The 22,779-nt window shown below is 47.0% G+C and overlaps 2 protein-coding genes across 5 annotated transcripts in view; one reads left to right on the forward strand and one right to left on the reverse strand.

The window, feature by feature from the left end:
- TNNI3K (TNNI3 interacting kinase) overlaps positions 1-7,313 on the forward strand; it is a 178,083-nt gene extending 170,770 nt beyond the window's left edge. Inside the window, exons 24-25 of the mRNA XM_083158252.1 lie at positions 1,886-1,956; positions 6,653-7,313. Of these exons, the coding sequence (XP_083014378.1) occupies positions 1,886-1,956; positions 6,653-6,729 (148 nt within the window). The 3' untranslated portion in view covers positions 6,730-7,313. The remainder of the gene's footprint in view (positions 1-1,885; positions 1,957-6,652) is intronic.
- A 3,169-nt stretch (positions 7,314-10,482) lies between these two features.
- Positions 10,483-22,779, reverse strand: part of ERICH3 (glutamate rich 3) — a 114,195-nt gene continuing 101,898 nt past the window's right edge. For 2 of the 4 annotated variants that reach the window (XM_083157762.1, XM_083157765.1), the window contains 2 exons: positions 18,357-22,156; positions 10,483-15,126 (listed from right to left, as the gene is read on the reverse strand). In XM_083157762.1, coding sequence (XP_083013888.1) covers positions 18,399-22,156 — 3,758 coding nt within the window. In that variant the 3' untranslated portion in view covers positions 10,483-15,126; positions 18,357-18,398. The remainder of the gene's footprint in view (positions 15,127-18,356; positions 22,157-22,779) is intronic. The other 2 variants (XM_083157763.1, XM_083157764.1) reach the window with 2 other exon arrangements.

The following is a 22,779-nucleotide window of genomic DNA, read 5'->3' on the forward strand; positions in this document are numbered from 1 at the left end:
AGCTGATGAATTATGTAACAGACAGGCACAGGTTTATTCCCCTTGTATAAATAATGAATCAGGTACCGCCTGGTAATACAACATATAAAGATCAATACTACAGTGTATACATCAATAGCTGCTCAGACATGGGCTGTGCCTGTATTCATGGTACTGGTGCATTAGTGCAAACGATCAGCTTCTAACTGTCATTTTTTAACTGCTATATAAATGACAATTTGGCTGCAATGGGCAACTCCCTTTTTTATCTTTCTTGATGGTTTGATACATCCAGGGCCGTTGCCAGGTTTCTCGGCACCATGGGCAAAACCTCAGCTTACTGCTCACACCCCCAACCACCGATACCAACTTTCCAGAACCTCAGCTTAGTGTGTCCACCACCATTCACTGATACCGACTTTCCTGGACCTTCGCTTAGTGCGCCCCACCCCCACCCACCGATACCGACTTTCCAGAACCTCAGTTTAGTGCGTCCACCACCATCCACCGATACCGACTTTCCAGAACCTCAGTTTAGTGCTCCCACCCCCAGCCACCGATACCGACTTTCCAGAACCTCAGCTTAGTGCTCCCACCCCCAGCCACCGATACCGACTTTCCAGAACCTCAGCTTGGTGCATCCACCTCCACCCACCGATACCGACTTTCCAGAACCTCAGCTTACTGCACCCACCTCCACCCACCGATACCGACTTTCCAGAACCTCAGCTTAGTGCGCCCCACCCACCGATACCGACTTTCCAGAACCTCAGCTTAGTGCTCCCACCCCCAGCCACCGATACCGACTTTCCAGAACCTCAGCTTAGTGCTCCCACCCCCAGCCACCGATACCGACTTTCCAGAACCTCAGCTTGGTGCATCCACCTCCAGCCACCGATACCGACTTTCCAGAACCTCAGCTTGGTGTATCCACCTCCACCCACCGATACCGACTTTCCAGAATCGCAGCTTAGTATGTCCACCACCACCCACCGTTACTAACTTTCCAGAACCTCAGGAGAAAGTGCGGAGGTGGCATCTTAGGGGAAGCGGTCAGCAGATGGATACTGATAAGGTCAACAGTCAATAGGTTGGCAGGCCATTGGTTGACAAATAAAAATGTCAACATACCTTTTTTTCAAAGTTAGATGATAAAAGTATGTCGAGCGTAGCGAGGCACCGTGTCTGAAGCATGGCAAGCGAAGCGAGGCACCGTGCCTGAAGCATGGGGAGCGAAGCAAGTACACGCTCTACACCTATGTTGTGTCCATGTCGACATAGACTGTCTTGTCAACCTATTGCCTGCTTCGACCCTCTGACCATGTCGAGTTTTTTTTCTGTATTTTATTCTATGGGCGCATGGTCACGCCTCCCATGATTAGGCCCCGCCCCCTTAAAAGTACCTGGGCCCGGCTCGTCTCTCTACTGCCCAGTGTGCCAGATGTCTGTCCGGTGTCTGTAATGTTCGGTAAAAGCTGCACCGGGCTGATGGTTCTCTCACTACCTGGGGAGCAGACTGGACGAAGGTATACAGAGGCAAATACCAGGGGCATTACCTGGGGCAGTATTTACCCAGGCCGCCATGGGCTCTGGTCAGCTGTGTAACCCCTTTCCTATCTGCCCTCTTGCCTTCTGCAAACTCGCACTTGGCTTTCCTTACATTACAAAGGGTTAAATGTATGGCGCTCGGAGAAGTGGTATCTATCTTTTCCCACAAACAACGTCATGGGCAAGGTGATATTGCACCAGCCAATCAGCTCCTAACTGCCAATTTATATATTGGAACTGAGATACCACCTCTCCAAGCTTCATACATTTACCCCAAAGTATCGTAAATTTCCAATGTTGTTTGTGCTGCTAACGAATGTTTCATCTGTCGTTATTTTTCTATGCGATTGTGCGCCAGCGATGACGGCCGCGGCCTGACCTTAGAGGAGATGAAGAAAAGTTTTCAGTATCCACCGATAGACAAAAATGGTGAGTAGAGCGGTGGCCGCGATCGCCGTAATAACATTATCACAATATTGTTCTGCTATGAGGCTTTGAAGGATCTGAACATTTATTTTAAGGCAAGAACAGCGGGTTATTTCCATCAGATGGTCGGACTTACTTCTACAGTAAATAGATTAGTCAGCCGTCTGGAATGTTCTATTCTCAACTTATATGAAAAATAATAAATCACTGCAGGGGTTGAAGAAAAGGGGGGATGGGTGTCCTGGTATAAACCAACATTGGGAAATATTAACTATTAATAATAATAAAATGCGTTTTATGTATTATCTGATCCTGAGCTGCACGCCAAAGATGGGCAAAACGGGTCACTAACGAGAGCTGGGATCCAGCAGTTCAGCCCGTGGAAAGATCCGGATCTTTTGCAGGGATCAACGGTTCACTTTGAAAGAAGGGGTAATTTGATAATAAAGAAGCATAATTTGTTTTACAATCATTTTTTGCCATTTTTTTACTTTTTTTTTTTTTAAACAGTGAGCTGAACAAATAAGAACATACATGACCGAGTAAAACTGATCGATGGCTGGGTGCAGAATCGCCATCGATGGCAACCATCGATGGTATCTGCACCGATGGCCATCCCTAGCAGCAGCAGCCTTGTTATTCTTTATTTTACTTGCAGTCGCAGCCCTGTATTCAGTCTCCAGAGTCAGTACATCTCAGCTGCCACAGGTGGCAGTGCTGAGCTCAGTCAAATGCATTGTAATTAAAAACGAAACTGAAAGTAAAAGAACGACGGGTCACCTTTTTGGGATCGGCGGCTCCCTCAGTCTTTTATGGGATCCGTTCAAAAGACCCAATTTGTTTGAGAACGACCCATCTCTACTGCACGCTATCCAAGCACGCCCCCTGGATGCACCAGTTACAGCATGCAAAAGTTGGTCCCATGGGTGTGTACAAGGGAGGAGCTTGCAAGCTATTTGCATAAACGTGCTGATTTGCGGGTACAACTAGGCGCACCTCCTGTGCTACCTCTAATTGTCAGGTGAGAACAGGAGCTGGTGGGCTGCAGGACCAGCAGCCTCTATGATCTTACTAAGATGTGTATTCTACTTCACATGTGATGTTACCATGGGAAACCAATCAGATCCTGTCTACTATCTTCTAGAGGGTGATAAATAAAAAAGAAGCAGGTTTTGATTGGTTGCCCATAGAAAAATCACATGTGAAGTAGAATACACATCTTAGTAAATGTCCCCCTTAATGAGATGGGTTTTATTGTAACTTTTTAGCTGTTTCAGCACATTACTGGTAGCGCTAGCGTTCCTGTTGTATACTCCCTTCTCACCAGGAACCAACCAGCCTATCGGTGTGGGCACTGGCCTGATCATCTCGCCCAATCTTGCTCCTCACCTCCCTCATCTTGTCCAGCCCCCATGCTCGCCCACCCCCTTGACACCCCATAGCACAGCACGGAACCTGCACAGTGCACAGTGGGCGCAGAGTGACGTTCAGCTGCTCAGCAGTTACATCAGGAGAAGACCAGCCTGTGATGAGCTTGCTGTGTGTAAAGGTGCCCATACACTAGTAAAATTTATCTTCAGATCTGGCTGGTTGGAACAAAAACATGGTTATGGATGAGTGACAGTTTGTCAGTTTTCCAGCATTTCCAAGCAAATGGTCAACTGTCATTTGCTCTCATCCATAACCAGGATTTTGTTCCAACCAGCCAGATCTGAAGATAAATCTGCGTGTGTATGGCCACCTTTAGTGTAGCGTACAGGGGTGGCATTGCTGCAACGTTGGGCGCTCAGTGGTGGGACTGGGCATTACTGAGGGCTCAGCATTGCATATGGTGTAATATGAAGGGGTCAGGTGCGTACCTTCCAACATGCCCATTCCAGGAGGGACAGAATGCTGCGCTCCCGGTCTTGCCCGTAATGGCTCCAAAGGAGGGGCCGTAGCGCAGTCCAAAATCCAAACAGTGGAGCCGCTCCCACTGCCAGCTGATTGCTGTATTGGGGAGGTATTAGCATAATGTGGGGGCTATTAATGTGATATAGGGGGTCATTATGGGACACGGGGCTTCCTGTTGAATGTGAATGCTGTAGGTATAATATTGGAAGTGGTTGGGAGGCCTAGTGTGTGACATACAGTATCTGGACTTCTGATGATTGCATGGCTGCTCCCGATGGCAGATGATTGTCCAATTGTGGGCAATCTCTCTGCGGACCCCTCTGCCACCTGGCTCCGCTTTCTCTTGGCACCATGCTATCTCGTTTTAGTAATTTTCCTTTATTCTTGGTCCGTATTAATGCCAATGCAGGGTGGAGAAGAGGCATAGTTAGATTTTCACATACAGTAGGGATCATTCATCCCAGGGATGTCCCATCTCACCAGCTTCCTTGTTCTGCAATTAGGAGGCACCAGGGAGGCAGGTGATTGGCTCTCACTGGGCAATAACTAGAGATGAGATCTTTTACATTCATATCTGCGGAAGCGGTTTCAGCTATTACAGCTTTTCCTGACCCGACAAAGCCATTTTGTCCCATGGTGCAGGGAGAACGGAGCTCAGCGCCAGGCCGTGCGCACCACTAAGGGACTAATGCAGCATGGATCGCTAATTTAAGAAAATACAAATCAAGCAATGATCGGCAGAATGTGCATGATCATCGTTAGCATCGTGATCGCGCGGGGTCATACTGCGAAAGTAAAATGCAAACACACCGCAATCCAGTCACAGTTTGGTGTTTGTAGGCGGAAACATGACGGTATCTAGGAGTGGTTGGAAAAACACAACACATCGCCAACCACTTCCTGCCTGCCCGTGTCGCAGTTTAGTGAATACTTCTCAAAGAAAAGAGGGGTAAGACTGCGCTGTACCTGCAGTGTGTTATAGGGTTGCTGTAAAATATCCTTAGGTGTACTACAAAAACACCTACGAGAGAATAATCCAGAGTAAAACAGCTATATGACAGCTGGTATCCGGGTCTTAGAGAAATGGAAGGGATTTATCTTACATCCAGATACTCACTGTCTGACCACAAAAAATCGATAATGTCTGCCGGCAGACTCTACTCCCACTGTGATGCCTTGAAGACAGTTAGGAGCCCGATTTCGCTGTATGTCTTTCAACGCGTTTCACCTGTAAGGCAGGCTTCGTCAGGAAGAAATTGCAGTCACATTATCGATTTTTTGTGGTCAGTGAGCATCTGGATGCAAGGTAAATCCCTTCCATTTCTCTAAGACCCGGATACCAGCTGTCATATAGCTGTCACCCTAAATTGTAGGAGTTTTTTTCACCCAGTTTGGGTTTTACTCTGGATTATTCATCACACCACTTGTCCTGATACCAGGTACCGAATCAGGCCCCAGAGGACTTTTATGTTATTTGTTTGTTTGTCGAGTCAGTGTATACCGGTATTAGGTGACACCTTTTTTACTCGATTTTTTATGTATATTATGAACTGTTCCTATTGATACCGTGCTTTTGTGCAAAAAATAAACAACACCTTTTATATTTCACCAAAGAGTGGTCAGATCTAATTTGTTATTAAGCAGTAGGGTCTGCGCACCGATATCCAACTTTTCTTTCTGCCTAGTGAATACTTCTGACTTACTCAGAGTTGCAGAGTGGTAAAGTCCTATCGATGGTCTTTGATTTGTGACTATATCTGCGAATGCATAGCGATTTGTGAATCGTTCCCAATTTTGCATGAGGCATTTTTTCTTTTACACTGGGCAGTGACTTTTTCCTCGCAGTCCCCTTTTATTTCTTCTGTTCAGCGATCCGACCTGAATTAGCCCCTTAATTCCATAGTCTACATGGGAACAGCCCAGTTGCTGCACAGAAATAGCCCATATCAGACAGAAGCGCGGACTTTATAGTACTCGGCCATACTACATACCTCAGAACTTCCTGAATGTGGCAGACAGGACCCTGAGCACCCCTGAAATTTTGGGGGCATTTTTGCTGTTGCCGGAGACCCTCTGTCTCCGCAAATAGATGCTGTGCACATGCGCACAGAGTCTATTCCCTGCTGCTCTGCTCAGCAGAACCGTCCCAGGCAGGGGGGGGACTCCCAAGGGGGGACACTGCTGGCCCCGTGTGGGACACGAGACCATCCCAAAAAAATTGGATAGTTGCGAGGTATGCTGCTTATCAGAAAAATAAGGAAAATTGAGGTGCTTACGGTAGCATATTTATTGGCCAACTTTATGGGCCACCAACCTCAATCAGCTGAGTGATTGATCTGGCGCATCCCCAATACTAAGGTTTAAGTCCAAGGCACGGAACCCCCGGGATCAGCACAGGCAATCTGTCACCTGGTTACATAACTGGGTCCAACTTTCTGAGACCTGTGAGCAGGCATTGCTGCTCTGGGTGCGACCAGTGGGAGGGACAGGCTGCAATTAGCGGGACTGTACCGCTGTAATCGGGACAGGTGGAAGGTATGTGGTGGTGATGGTTTGTTATCCGGTATTATCTCCATAACTTATGCTAAGCGCCTTCATTTTCTCTGTGCTAGATTGATGAGTAATTAATATTTCGATGCTTAGAACTATAGAGAGCGCATCTGCATTTTTGGTGTGGAACTACAAGTCTCAGCTTGCTAGCACTCAGGCACAGTTGCGTGAGTCCATTGCTATCTGGCATCGTGTCACCTTCCACGTGACCTGTTTCGGAGACATCGCAATAACATTGTGTCTTTCCCCCGCACAGGTTACGTGTCTGATCCCATGAGTACGATGCGATTCCAGTCTTGCTGCAGGAGAAGCAGTTTCGAAGACAGTAACTGACAGATGGGGCCTTTAAGTAACCGCGCTGATATGCCAGGAAAAGGGCGAGCGCGTCGCCACCTGACAGCCCAAAGGAAACTTTCTACACACAGACATACGTCTGATAATTCTTCGTTTTATGGTTTTGTTTTGCTCTTTTTCTATTACGTGATACCGCTATAAGGCTTTATCCCATTTACCCTGGCAGATACAAGATAGAAGTTAGTTTTCCATTTAAAAATGTCTGTATGCTAATACCAGCGCCCTGCGCCATCAGCTTCTCAGAATACGCCTCTTTTTTTTTTAAACAAGTGCGTATTTGTTTTTGCTTAGCTGTCATCAGTGAAATGTTACTTTCCAACATATGGGTGTGTCCATAATTATGCTTGTTACTAATTATTTCCATATAACATTAGTAACAATATATTGTGGGAAATGTTTATTGGTACTAACATTGTGGCCTGCATTACTCAATTTTGTATTTGCATTTATTTGCTGTAAAGTTTCTTTTATTCTCACTCAGAAACAGTATACATGATACCTATGCAGTAAATTCCAAATGATCATCAAATGAATCATCTCTTAGTAAAAAATTCTACAATTTCTTTTGTATAGTCCTTTTTGTGTGTTTAACTAAAGATTACTAATAAAAAATTCCACCGCTCAAACATCAGACACTGAGATAAGAAAACACAGAACAAGGGGACAGGAAAGCTGTATATAAACAAATAAGCAAAACAATGACTTAAAGTTGAATACAATAGAGGACAAGTACAGGGCAAGTACATCAGCAGTCGGCAATGACATAAGTATCTGAGGGTGTGGATCGTATTGTCGACCCGACTTAGGTCGACAGTCATTAGGTCAACACCGTTGGGTCGACAGGCACCAAGGTCGACATGGGTGAAGGTCGATAGGTGTCTAGGTCGACATGGGACAAGGTCGACATGGGTTTTTTCACTGTTTTTTACCCAAATGTCAACACAGTCGACATGGACACAGTTGGAAGTCAACCGCAGCCCATCGCATCACTCGCTATGCTTCGGGCACGGTGCCTCGCTGCGCTCGGCACACTATTTTATTCTCCCACCACGCCCTAGTGGATGGTAGGGCATGAAATACCACCTGTTGGCACATGTCGGCTCAAAAAACGTGACAAAAACCCATGTCTACCTCATGACCTGTCGACCTAACCCATGTCGACCTAACGCATTTGTCGACCTAGACACATGTCAACCTTGTTGCGGTGTCAACCTAATGACTGTCGGGTTGACAATACGACCGTATCCCTTATCAGGGTGGCTGAAATGGTGGTGACAGAAGGAAAAGCACATGAGCAGAGAGGGGTTTTGATACATTTGATACAGCTCCCCCCCTACTGATACTGAAGCTATAAGTAGCATGTTTGTAATAGGCAACTTCTATTAATATGGTTTCATAACATATCCCATATTAACTTAGAAGACCATATCCCCCATTTGCCACTCAAATCCCCCACTCACCCCAAATCGACCCTCACCATGTTCATTCACTCAAAATCCAGCTGGACTTTAGCTTTGGGTAAACCAGCCTTACTGGTGTGAGAATAGGGGAGCAGTATACGCACGTCAGTAAGTCAAAGGTGTGCGTGTATCATGCATGGTGTACATGCTTGTGCACGACACCAAACAAGGATGATCCTGGCTGCATCTGGAAATACGCCAATGGTCTGATTCTACTCATTCACTCAATACGTCTGCATTGAGGGGCAAATTGGCCATATGCCTCCCTGGGGACTTTGTTATTACGTTATTATATATATTATACTTATACAAGTCTGGATCAGCTCTAGCATGTTCTCACCATCCGCGTCCTACTACCTGGGCTGTCTACAGTGCCGTCTTTCCCATTGGGCACGATGGGCAGTTGCCCGGGGGCCCTAGGACCTAGGGGCCCCCGGCCCAGCCCAATGGGAAAGATGGTGGCCGGGGTCCGGGAATCCGCTCACCCTCGCTGGGGGATCCGGGCAGGGGGATCAGGGCGGTGGCGGTAGCTAGAAGCCTGATTCGGTGAAGCTCTATTTGCCGGCGGGGCGGGAAGCGCTGTTGCATTTGAATAGACTGGCCGGACGCTGATTGGCTGAATTCAGAAAATCAGCATCCGGCCAGTCTTTGAAAAGGCAACAGCGCTTCCCACCCCGCCGGCAAATAGCGCTTCACCTCCTAGCTAGCAGTGAATTTAATTTCGGGGGTCCGTGTGCCGGGGTTCTGATCACCCTCACTGGGTGATCCGGCAGGGGGATCAGGGCATCGGTGGCGGTAGCTAGGAGCCCGAAGCGGCGAAGCGCTATTTGCCGGCAGGGGGGGCGAGAAGCGCTGCTGCATTTAAAATGACTGGCTGAATGCTGATTGGCTGAATTCAGCCAATCAGCATCCGGCCAGTCTTTTCAAATTCAACAGCGCTTCCCGCCCCCACCGACAAATAGTGCTTCGCCGCTTCGGGCTCCTAGCTACCGCCACCGCCGCCCTGATCCCCTTCCCCAGCGAGGATGGTCGGATCCCCGCCACCCAGCCACCATCTTTCCCATTAGCGCTATTTGCCGGTGGGGCGGGAAGCGCTGCTGCATTTGAAAAGACTGGCCGAACGCTGATTGGCTGAATTCAGCCAATCAGCGTCTGGCCAGTCTTTTCAAATGCAACAGCGCTTCCCGCCCCGCCAGTTAATAGCGCTTTGCCACTTCAGGGCAGGCTCCTAGCTACCGCCGCTGCCCTGATCCCGCTGCCCGGATCCCCCAGCGAAGATGATCGGATCCCCGGCCGCCGGAAGCTGACTGGCTGCCGCACGGAGCCAGAGAGGTGAGGGTTGGGGAGGTGACTGTGGGCTCCTGGGCAAACTAATTTGGGGGGGGGGGGGGCAGTGAACTAGGTTGCCCAGGGGCCCTTCCTAATGTTAAGACGGCCCTGGCTGTCTGGATACTTTTTCCAGTGTAGCATATCTCCCAATATGACCCACTCCAGTAGAAGTTCATAGACTTAGTTTATGACTTCCGTCACCTGAGGTGAGACACCTGGTAGTCATGATTTAAGGTCCGGAACAGAGCGTTAGTCCCTCATGGAATGGGTCATGTTGGGAGGTAAACTACACTGGAAAAAGGGTGTGTGTGACAAAACAGGGGCTGATAAGCCTACCGGAATTTTGTATGGAAGGGGGGGGGGAGGATCCCGATGACTGATGGGATCGGGGACAATTGACTGCCAGCATTGGAGATGATCGACTATCCATGAACTTATGAATTAGCCGGGCCCATGCTAAATTACTGTTGGCAATTGAATTCCCTCCATTGGACCTGATTCATAGCTGATCACTGGGCTGTGAATGTTTTCGGAGCCCAGTGATCAGGTAAACAAGTGCAGACTTACTCAGTGCTGTGATGGCCGTGGGGAGAAGGAGGCCGCTGCTGACATTAGCGGCCCTCCTCCCAATGGCCGTGCAACACCTGCGTTTTATTGGGCACTCCTTGAAAACGCCAGCATGCCACCCACAGATGGCCGCCAGCTATCAATCACCTTGTGAATGGACGCCGATGGCAAGCCATTGCTGCCTTTGTTTGCAGGAGGACCGCACACATGCGAACTGCATACAGTGAGCATGTGCGGCCCTTCGATTATCACTCGCAGAACGGTGAGTGGGTCTGAATCAGGCCCACTGTGTGTAATGTATGAAAGCCAAACTGCGACTAAACACAGAACAAGACCGTCCAGTTTCAGAAAACACTTTTATTATTTGAGGCATAAAAGTAGAAATAACACAAAAAAACATGAAAAACCCCAGAGAAATCCATAGTTAAAATAACAATATTGTAATTATGTAATTACGTCTAATGAACATAAATGGAACATTGCAGCAAGCATTCATTATAATCAGCGGAACGTTGCAGCAAGTATTCATTATTATCAGCGGAACGTTGCAGCAAGTATTCATTATTAAAAGTGGAACATTGCAGCAAGTATTTATTATTATCAGTGGAACGTTGCAGCAAGTATTCATTATTATCAGTGGAATGTTGCAGCAAGTATTCATTATTATCAGCGGAACGTTGCAGCAAGTATTCATTATTAAAAGTGGAACATTGCAGCAAGTATTCATTATTATCAGTGGAACGTTGCAGCAAGTATTCATTATTATCAGTGGAATGTTGCAGCAAGTATTCATTATAATCAGCGAAACGTTGCAGCAAGTATTCATTATTATCAGCGGAACGTTGCAGCAAGTATTCATTATTATCAGTGGAACGTTGCAGCAAGTATTCATTATTATCAGCGGAATGTTGCAGCAAGTATTCATTATTATCAGTGGAACGTTGCAGCAAGTATTCATTATTATCAGCGGAACATTTGAACGTGTCCCTAGAGATTGCAGCTAAACCAAACAGGAGCTGTAAACCGCATTAATTGTTGTTGTTCGTTATAAAGGTGAGGGAAATAAAAAGTGTAATTACTCTAAACCACAGTGCCTATAATACCGGATTACTATTACGATGATCATCTCTGTGATAGACCCGATACCGTATAACATAATCCACCCTGTACTGTACTCTATTGGCCCACACTCTCTAACCCTTCACTTGGTCCAAGTGCCGGGTAATAGGTCCATGGTCACACAGACTGATGACCAAACTGGGGGAGGCTAACCACTTGTGGCAATGTTTGGGTGGCAACTGCTTCTGGCATAACTATGGCGAGCAATTAGTTCTAGCCTGAATAGAGTGGGGAATCGCTTCCGGCATCACTAGGGTGGGCAACCGCTTCTGGGATCACTAGATTAGGGAATCACTTCCGGCATCACTAGGGTGGCCAATCACTTCCTGCAACACTAGGGTGGCCAATCCCTTACGGCATCACTAGGGTGGCCAATCACTTCCGGCAACAATAAGGTGGGCAATGGCTTCCGGCATCACTAGGGTGGCCAATCACTTCCGGCATCACTAGGGTGGCCAATCCCTTCCTGCAACACTAGGGTGGCCAATCACTTCCTGCAACACTAGGGTGGCCAATCCCTTACGGCATCACTAGGGTGGCCAATCACTTCCGGCAACAATAAGGTGGGCAATCGCTTCCGGCATCACTAGGGTGGCCAATCACTTCCGGCACCACTAGGGTGGCCAATCACTTCCGGCAACACCAAGGTGGGCAATCACTTCCGGCAACACTAGGGTGGCTAATCACTTCCGGCAACACTAGGGTGGCCAATCACTTCTGGCAACACTAGGGTGGGCAATCACTTCCAGCATCACTAGGGTGGCCAATCACTTCCGGAAACACTAGGGTGGCCAATCACTTCCGGCAACACTAGGGTGGGCAATCACTTCTGGCAACACAAAGGTGGGCAATCACTTCCATCAACACTAGGGTGGCCAATCACTTCCGGCAACACTAAGGTGGGCAATCACTTCCGGCATTACTAGGGTGGCCAATCACTTCCGGCATCACTAGGGTGGCCAATCACTTTCAGCAACACTAAAGTGGGCAATCACTTCCGGCAACACTAAGGTGGCCAATCTCTTCTGGCATCCCCATGGGAAATCACTTCTGGAAACACTAGGGTGGCCAATCTCTTCTGGCATCCCCATGGGAAATCACTTCTGGAAACACAAGGGTGGCCAATCACTTCTGGGATTTCTAGGGTGGAGAATCACTTCTGGGATCACAAGGATGGCCAATTGTTCTGGCATCCGGAATCACTAGGGTGCCAAATCAATAGGGTGGTAAATTACTTCTGGAATCATTACGGTGACAAATTATTTGGAACCTAAAGGGCTGTGGGGAGTGCACTTTGTGGCATGAAGGCCTTGATCTCACATGGACATGAAATCCCTACACTGGGACCTGTGAGAGGATGATCGCAGTCAGATTTTAGTAACGCATGATATCAGAACAACTGCCCCATGTTGGTTGCGATCCTACATGTATATAGACTGCATGAGGTCCGGCAACCCCCACCCACAAATATTTCCCCAGCTTTATCAACAATCTGTAAGATACATGTCTTTCCGCTGCCTGTTTATCAGATATAGCCGTGAAATGGGGCTACTAACTATTAGTATTCTGATCATCGTTATATAATTTTTTCCGAGCCCAAAGTACAGTAACTTGCCGTTTGTAAAGTTCCAGAGAGTCTGCTCACATTCACACAACGTAACAAACAGAAGATTGGCCATAACCCAAAATGTATAACGCTGACAGCTGCTAATGAATATGCCGGGGATAAAATAATCTAATATTTCTGTATATTTCGTTCTACTGATGCAAAAGCAAATGCTGGTCGCATTTAGTAGGAAAATAATCATTACAAAACTCTCTTTTGCTCCGTGCACTCCAGGAAAGGTCACGCAAGGTCATCGCTCAGTAATAAGACCGGCTTTAACGATGAGAGTTCCAAATATAATATCTGGAAGCGTTCCACATGAAGAAGCCTATTTGCATATCAGTGTCGCGTCTCCGTCGGTTTCGAAAGACTTTCACCAGAACGCTCAGGAATGTTCGTCGAGTCCTCGCTCGTTTTTTTTATTAAAGTTAAAATAAAACACAAAAAATAAATCCACTATTTGGAAATGAATATGTATCACAGACCGGGAATAACTTAAGACTTCCTAACTAATATTCAGTGCGCACATTCTCTCTCCCCTTCAATGTTGCCAAGAGCGACCGGAAATGGGGTATTGGGATTAGGGATCGCTGCCTAGCTGAGCTGTAACTGACAGTCATCATGATCGAAACGCACAAGGTCGACATTGACACATGAAAATATCAACATGCATTGTTCACGTTTCGTGACATCAGAGTGCCCAATGCACTGTGGGGGTTCATAGACCGCAGCAGGGTCAATGATGTCACAGAAGCTTTATTGACTAAATTTTTTTGTTTGTGACTTCCATAGAATTGTCCTGGGGCAGGAATTGTGCAAGGTCCCACGAACTGGCTTTTGAACATCAAGGTGCAGGGGCCACAATGTTGATAATGTGCTGTCACACTCCGCCCATCAGGTGGGGCAGGGGTGGGGAACCTTATTTGTGCCAAGGGCCGTTTGTATGGGGAAAAAATCCTTCGGGGGCCATATGTAAAAAATTCTCTTACAAATTGTCCTGCTGCAGCCGTCCCACCATCCGTCGACTGCTGATTAAGAGGAATCTTGCGAGAACTACCGACCTCTCGCGAGAATTCCCCTGTACTTGACTCCCGTCAAAGCCACCAGGCGGGTGGGCGGGCCACTCAGACCAGCTACGGGGGCCGAATACAGCCCCCGGGCCTGAGGTGGGGTGACGTATTCCAGAGGGGGATAATAGGAAGTCCGTAATTATGCAGAGACGTAGTCAAACAACTTGAAATGCGCTAAGGGACCAGTGGTTGCACTTGTACAGTTAATGAAGTGATACCAGCATACTACAGTACTGTATATAAACCTTCCAGGACCACAACTTGGTGAATTGATAGAATGTTAAGATATGACCGATGAAGGTAAAAAAGGTCTGTCATGGGGTGTACTGGCTAAATCCTACTTCAAAACTGATTGGTTGCTATGGAAAATTACTCCTTGGGTACACTCTCTTCACTGCTTGATACATGTGCCCAATAACTTACTGTAAGTGTTGACTGTACATTCCAACATCAGGACAGTATGCTGAGACTGAATCCTGCCCCTGCCTATGAATTAATCAATTTACATTGATTTTCAAAGCAAACCTTCCCAGCTGTCAGTCACTGCAGGATTGCATTAAGAAGCCCCTCCCTTGCCTAAGTGTCTATGTTTAATTTTAATTAATTTAATTCTGTAACTCTCTCATAATGAAAGATCATGTTTTTGACCTTGCTGATGAGTTTCATTGATGATTTTGATGCTACAGTGTAAGATCTTTAGAAATCAACTCACGGAACGCCACATAAAAGATCATTTAAATAAAAACAGCATGAATAATAGATATGACAAAATATACATGGAATATTCAGACATCTGCAATGACAATAAAAGTGCATTTACCATAGCTACTAGGATTGCTGCACTAAATGCAAATCCCGGAACGCAAACAATGACCCACAAAATAAATAAATGGCTAAAACCAAAAAGCAGGATTTTGTAAACAAGTTTCAACAATACCTGAAAGTGCTTTTTTATCTTTTTTTTTTTTTACAAATTTGTAACGTGAGATTTCGATCTATTTTTGCAAATGATCATACATTAAAATAATATATATTTTCTATAATAATACTCTGTTTCTATATAATGCAAAGGTGTATAGAAAAATATATATTTTTTTTAAAAACCCGATTTTTTTCTCGATTGTGCTTTTCGTCGGAACTGTCAAATTGATGCGACAAAAAAATATGTCCACAAAATTAAGTCCACGGTCTTCTGTTCTCTAATCTCTTCATCCAAGTGACTGAGCTGTAATTAAGCAAATAAGAATTTTGGTCACAGACGGATACATTGTATCATTTTCTAGTAGTACATCGCACTGGTCGGGATTGGAGATTACGCTAGAGGCTCTGAATCTAATCCGTCATATGTCTGAAAGTGAGAAATTCCCGGTCGTGTGAGCATTTAGCCATTTACAGGAGCCTGGCAAAACATTTATCACTTCTGCTAAATACTGTGTAGCAGAAGTGACAAATGTTTTGCCAGGCTCCTGTGCGGTGTTGCGGGCGGCACTCTTGGTCCTTAAATGGTGTGGGAAACCAGAAGTAATCAGTATCACTACCTGGCTGTTGGGATTATTTCTGGTTTCCCACACCATTTAACTCCTTCAGTGGTGTTTTTTTTTGGGGAGTGCTACCCACTGGGTGCTCCCTAAAAAACCACCACTGCCTCCCTGGGTCCAGGCAGCGCCGCTGAACTGTCAATCACCTGCGCCCCGGCACCTGCGGACCTGCGTCCCGGCACCCCGTTCCCTGTCCCCGGCAGCCGGCTTGTCATAAACCGGCGCCGGGGACTTCAATAGAAAAGCCGGAGGGGAGGGGGGAGGAGGAGGTGCGGCAGAGGGGAGCGAGACGGCTCTAAAGAGTGGCAATCCCAAGAATTTTCCAGGCTTGCCAGACTGGGCACTGAGGCACAGCCCGGAAAATTCTCGGGATTGCCACTGAAGGGTTTAAGGACCAAGAGTGCCGCCCGCACACTGCACATATGCAAACAATATTTGGAGAGGGCACCCGTCAAGTTGCTGAAATTCTGCAGTGTATCCTGAGTGCTGGGCAACATCGCCATATACATAAGTTGATATATTTTAACCCCCATGTACAGTATGTGAGCATTTGTTACCAGTAAATGAACTGTGTTATACCTTGCTTATGGTGCGCTTCTCTTTTCTATTCTTTGCAAGTACACTTTGGACCGTGGTAAAGTCCGGGAGAAAGCGGCACACTACGGTGTAATATCATACATATCTCATCGCCTGAGAGGTTTTGCGCAGTGGTATTGTGTTGGCATATATATATATATATATATATATATATATATATATTGTAGAAGATGCCCGGCACTCTGTAACGTCAATGTAACAACTGCTGTGGTGTCCAGTCCTCCCCGTGGGGAAATATATATAAAACAATTTTTACATTATATATATATATATATATATATATATATATATAGATAGATAGATAGATAGATAGATAGATAGATAGATAGATAGATAGATAGTGGAAGAATCACGGCACTCCCTCCTTTTTCAAGGTGAAAATAGTGTAACTATATTTTCACCTTGAAAAAGGAGCGAGTAAGCTCTGAAACGTTGGTGTGTTTTTCAATACACTTTGCTTTTGAATAAATCTCCCCGGAGTGCCGTGATTCTTCCACTATCTACAAATACGTTGTCAAGGGCACCGGGGTCCTGAGAACACAGCTGAGAGGGTGCCATATATATATATATATATATATATACCCAATCACACAGTTTTATACGCCGCTGACTCCAGTCTTTAAATCACTTTGATGCTGCATTCGCCTCTTGTTCCTTAAGGGGTTCCCCTCCTATGTTTTCTCTGCTCCAGAAGAACATCGTATACTGCAAGGCATCAGTATAAGTAGCTCTGCTAGAGAAGCTAATCCGGTCTAATTTTTTCCAATTCCAGGGTGAAAATGGGCATGGCCTTGTGTGTGGGGGTGTGGCATCTTGGGTAGGGTGTGGTATCACAACCCGGATCTCTGTTTTCAATCACCCTTGGTGACGCGGATTACCCCCCAGGGACTTCTGGGGTTGCAGTTCTGGCTCCTGTACTGTGACAGAAGCAGGGTGCTGCACATAATGTTCCAGCGCAGCACTTGGCTCCTGTCATGGAGGAGGAGCCAGCAAACTTTGGTTTCACCCATTGACAGGTCACACCTGGGTCCCCCAGTGATACCACTGCACATAGGCTGGTATGTGGCAGCAAGGTGACAGATGTTCTGGTCCCACTGCTCTCCCTCCCTGGTTCTCTGCTCACCAGGAGGTATGGGTCAGCATGATACTAGGTGAGAGGAGGGGATGGGGGTTCTGGCAAGAGTGATAAGGCGATAGAGGCCTCGTGTCTGTATGAAGACCATTGCGCAGAAGTCGGTCCGTGGTGGTTGTGCATGTTACTGGGGCATCATGTAAGAGAATATTCTGAAAGGTCCCAGAGGGAGTGAGGAGGCCATGGAGGCACGGGTATGTGTAAGGAGATAGCAGCTCCTGCTGTGGTGAGGATGGGTCCCCTGTTTTGCGTATGCACCTTAATCTTTAAAATCCTGGGATTGGAGATAACAAAATTCAAATCCCAACATTTTCTGTGCAAAATATTAGGATCTAGATCCTCATATTGGCCTCTTTGGTTCTTACACAGATGCGCCCATCCCTTATCTATATTATATATCTCAGAGATGTTGCACACCATCTGGTAGAGTTACTAGGTTCTGCATTAATAATATATATCCATCTCCACCCAGACTCCAAACACCTGGTCCCAAGTGCTGTTATAATGCCTTCCCCTTACATACTGTGCCAGAATATGCCCCTTTCTCACTCTATGGGAGATGTATCAAGGAATGGAGAGATATAAAGTGGGTAGGTTGATTGCTATGTACTGTATCTAGCAATGACAGTTTCAATTGGATGCTGATTGGGAGGAGATAACATTAAGACATTTCCCAATGGTTTGGTAACTTGATAAACCTGTATTGTTGGCAATCTTGATTACTGGAACTTCCTCCTATTTGGCCTTCAGCTCACCTACAATGGTGGGAATAGAGGTCCTCCTGTCATAGGCTACAGGGGACTGGGACCAGGCTGGAGTCGGCTGCAGACCATAACGGTCACAATCTGTCCTTTATGCCACGACGAAAAGCGTTTTCGCTCTATTTTGCTGCACTGCTTTCTCAATTAATATAATGTAATCCCCCTATCCTACAGAACTGAATGCCAGCCACTCTCCTCTTCATTCAAAGCCACCTTATATGGTACAAGCTGTCACTGCTTTATCTTTCAGTTTGTCACATTTGTGATGTCTTCATCAACTTCTGCCAGAGTTTTGCTTGTTCTTATAGCATCTGCTTGCTTCAGGCAACTACAAGTACCAGCCGGCACTGCAGAGCATGTATACCCTCCTTCCCTGTAACAGCTAATGACCATGTTCTCCAAAATGCCAAACTATTTGGGTACTTACTTGGAATGCACTCGTGTCTTGTTGGGCTTCCCTAACACATTCTCATCCCTCATTTCTTATTTCAGCCATGTCCACATTTTCCTTGGCGGTATCCTGGACACCAGGTACTTCCTGTAAATCCTGTTCCCCTCCAATCTCTTCCACATCTGTGGCTTCTTGGGCTGCATCTTGCTTCATTAATTCTTCATCAGTAACTGCATCAGCATCTTTATTGTTCATTTTAGCCTGATCGTCATCAACATTGTCTATCTGGGTCCCTGAAGAATGTTCAACCTCATTGCCATCTGTATTTTGACCATCATTCTCTGCATCTATTTCACCTGGTGCACCCTCATTCTCAACATCTACATTCCCAGGTGCACCCTCATTTTCAGCATCTGCATTCCCAGGTGCACCCTCATTCTCAGCCTCAACATCTCCAGGTGCACCCTCATTCTCAGCATCTACTTCACCTGGTGCACCCTCATTCTCAGCATCTACATCACCTGGAGCATCTGCATTTCCTGCATCAACATCACCTGGTGCATTCTCATTCTCAGCTACTACATCACCTGGTGTATCCTCATTCTCAGCATCTATGTCAACTGGTGCCTCCTCATTCTCAACATCTACATTCCCAGATGCACCCTCATTTTCAGCATCTACATTTCCAGGTGCACCCTTATTCTCAGCATCTACATCTCCAGGTGCACCCTCATTCTCAGCATCTACATCTCCAGGTGCACCCTCATTCTCAACACCTACTGCACCTGGAGCATCTGCATTTCCTGCATCAACATCCCCTGGTGCACCCTCATTCTCAGCATCTAATTCACCTGGTGCACCCTCATTATCAGCATCTACTTCACCTGGTGCACCCTCATTCACAGCAACTACTTCACCTGGCATACCGTCATTCTCAGCATCTATTTCACCTGGTGCCTCCTCATTCTCAGCATCTACTTCACCTGGTGCCTCCTCATTTTCAGCATCTACTTCACCTGGGAACTCCTCATTCTCAGCATCTACTTCACCTGGTGCATCCTCAGTCTCAGCATCTACTACAACTGGTGCACCCTCATTCTCAATGTCTGCTTTACCTGGTTCAGATTCCTTCTCAGAATCTATTTTACTTTGTGCACCCTCATTTTCTGCATCTACTTCAACTGGTGCTTCCTCATTGTCAGCATCTACATCACCTGGTGCATCTTCATCCCCAGCATCTACATCCCCAGGTGTACCCTCATTCTCAGCATCTACAGCATCTGGTGCCACCTCATTCTCAGCATCTACTTCAGCTGGCCCACCATCTACCTCCCCAGCTGTACCCTCATTCTCAGCATCTATTTCACCTGTTGTACCCTCATTCTCAACATCTATATCACCTGGTGAACCTCCATCCCCAGCATCGACTTCACCTGATGCATCCTCATTCTCAGCTTCTACATCACCTGGTGCAACCTCATTCTCAGCATCTACTTCACCTGGTGCCTCCTCATTCTCCGCACATACTTCCCCTGCTGTACCCTCATTCTCAGCATCTACTTCCTCTGGTGCATCCTCAGTCTCAACATCTACTTCACCTGGTGCCTCCTCATTCTCAGCATTTACTTCCCCTGGTGTATCCTCATTCTCCGCATCTACTTCACCTGGTGCATCCTCAGTCTCAGCATCTACTTCACCTGGTGCACCCTCAGTCTCAGCGTCTACATCCCCTGGTGCATCCTCAGTCTCAGCATCTCCTTCACCTGGTGCACCCTCAGTCTCAGCAACTACATCACCTGGTGCATCCTCAGTCTCAGCATCTACTTCACCTGGTGCACCCTCAGTCTCAGCATCTACATCACCTGGTGCATTCTCAGTCTCAGCATCTACATCACCTGGTGCACCCTCAGTCTCAGCATCTACATCACCTGGTGCATTCTCAGTCTCAGCATCTACATCACCTGGTGCACCCTCAGTCTCAGCATCTACATCACCTGGTGCACCCTCAGTTTCAGCAACTACTTCACCTGGTGCTTCCTCATTCTGAGCATCCACATCACCTGGTGCACCCTCAGCATCTACATCACCTGGTGCATCCTCAGTCTCAGCATCTACATCACCTGGTGCATCTTCATTCTCAGCATCCATGTTGTCTGGTGTACCCTTATTCTCAGCATCTACTTCCCCTGAGTCTACATCCTCAGTCTCAGCATCTACTTCACCTGGTGCATTCTCAGTTTCAGCATTTAATTCACACGGTAGACCCCCATTCTCAGCATCTACATCACCTGGTGCATCCTCAGCATCTACTTCACCTGGTGCACCCTCAGTCTTAGCATCTACTTCACCTAGTGCATCCTCAGCATCTACTTCACCTGGTTCATCCTCAGCATCTACATCACCTGGTGCATCCTCAGTCTCAGCGTCTACATCCCCAGGTGCATCCTTAGTTTCAGCATCTACTTCACCTGGGACACCCTCAGTCTCAGCATGTACATCACCTGGTGCACCCTCAGCATCTACATCACCTGATGCACCCTCAGTCTCAGCATGTACATCACCTGGTGCACCCTCATTCTCAGCATCTACATCACCTGATGCACCCTCAGTCTCAGCATCTACTTCACCTGGTGCATCCTCATTCTCAGCATCCACATCACCTGGTGCATCTTCATTCGCAGCATCCACTTTGTCTGGTGCACCCTCAGTCTCAGCATCTACATCACCTGGTGCATCCTCAGTCTCAGCATCTACATTACCTGGTGCATCCTCAGTCTCAGCATCTACATTACCTGGTGCATCCGCAGTTTCAGCATCTTTTTCACCTGGTGCACCCTCAGTCTCAGCATCTACATCACCTGGTGCATTCTCAGTCTCAGCATCTACATCACCTGGTGCATCCTCAGTCTCAGCATCTACATCACCTGGTGCATCCTCAGTCTCAGCATCTATTTCACCTGGAGCACCCTGAGTCTCAGCATCTACTTCCCCTGGTGAATCCTCAGTCTCAGCATCTACATCACCTGGTGCATCCTCCATCTCAGCAACTACATCACCTGGTGCATCTTCATTCGCAGCATCCGCTTTGTCTGGTGTACCCTCAGTCTCAGCATCTACATCACCTGGTGCATCCTCAGTATCAGCATCCACATCACCTGGTGCATCTTCATTCGCAGCATCCAATTTGTCTGGTGTACCCTCAGCATCTACATCACCTGGTGCATCCTCAGTATCAGCATCTACATCACCTGGTGCACCCTCAGTCTCAGCATTTGCTTCGCCTAGTGCACCCTCAGTCTCAGCAACTACATCACCTGATGCATCCTCAGCCTCTACTTCACCTGGTGCATCCTCAGTCTCAGCATCTGCTTCGCCTAGTGCATCCTCAGCATCTACATCACCTGGTGCATCCTCAGCCTCTACTTCACCTGGTGCACCCTCAGTCTCAGCATCTACTTCACCTGGTGCATCCTCATTCTCAGCATCTATATTACCTGGGATGTCTTCATTCTCAGCATCTACTTCACCTGGTGCACCCGCAGTCTCAGCATCTACTACATCTTTCGCATCCTCATTCTCAGCATCTAATTGAGCATTGTCTACTTCTAAATCAAGGTTTGTTGCTTCTTTTGATAGATCATCACTTCGTGTGTCAAACTCTTGATCATCATTAACCATTATTTGATTTGAATTTCCAGATCCATCTTTTATGTCATCTGCTACCCCAGTTCTATAGGATCCTTGTAGTTCATCATTGTCCTCTCCTATTTCCTCTGAATTATGGTCTTCCAGAAAAGTTGTACCCGGTGTATCTAGCACACCACCTTCAACCAAAACTGTGAAATTAAAAGACATATTTGAAAAATAACATAAAGAGAGTTGTCAAAGCCAGCTGGTTTGAACTATAGCATTGTGTTTCCTTGAACATCAACTAATCAGAGCTGACGCTACCTACACAGCAGAGGATGGAGGGGGGATACCAAGCCAGAGAGGTGCTCCCGTCCCCTACACCTCAGGGACTCCGAGCCTCTGTCCTCATACAGACAGTGCTTATGCCCCTCCAAAAATGGCCACTGCCGCCAAAGAGACAGATGCTAGAGGTCCCCCTGCACCCCTAGTGTCTATCATGATGGCCAGCGATACCCCAAAGTGTTCGATTTCCAGAGTGCTGAAACAACTCCTGGGCATTGAGCATGTAACCCCCCCCCCCCCGATGACAAGCATGTAACCCCCCTCCTGATAACGAGCATGTAACCTCCCTGACAATGAGCATGCAACTCCCCCCTGGGCAACGAGCATGTAACTCCCACATGGCACTGAGCATGTAATCCTACATGGCAATGTGAGCATGTAATCCAACATGGCATCGAGCATGTAACACACCCCCCCATGGCGATGAGCATGTAACATGTAACCCCCATCGCAACAAGCAGGTAACCCCAGGCAATGGGCATGTAAC

Source organism: Crinia signifera, chromosome 8 (genome assembly GCF_055691185.1).
Source record: "Crinia signifera chromosome 8, ASM5569118v1, whole genome shotgun sequence".
Taxonomy (NCBI): Eukaryota; Metazoa; Chordata; class Amphibia; order Anura; family Myobatrachidae; genus Crinia; species Crinia signifera.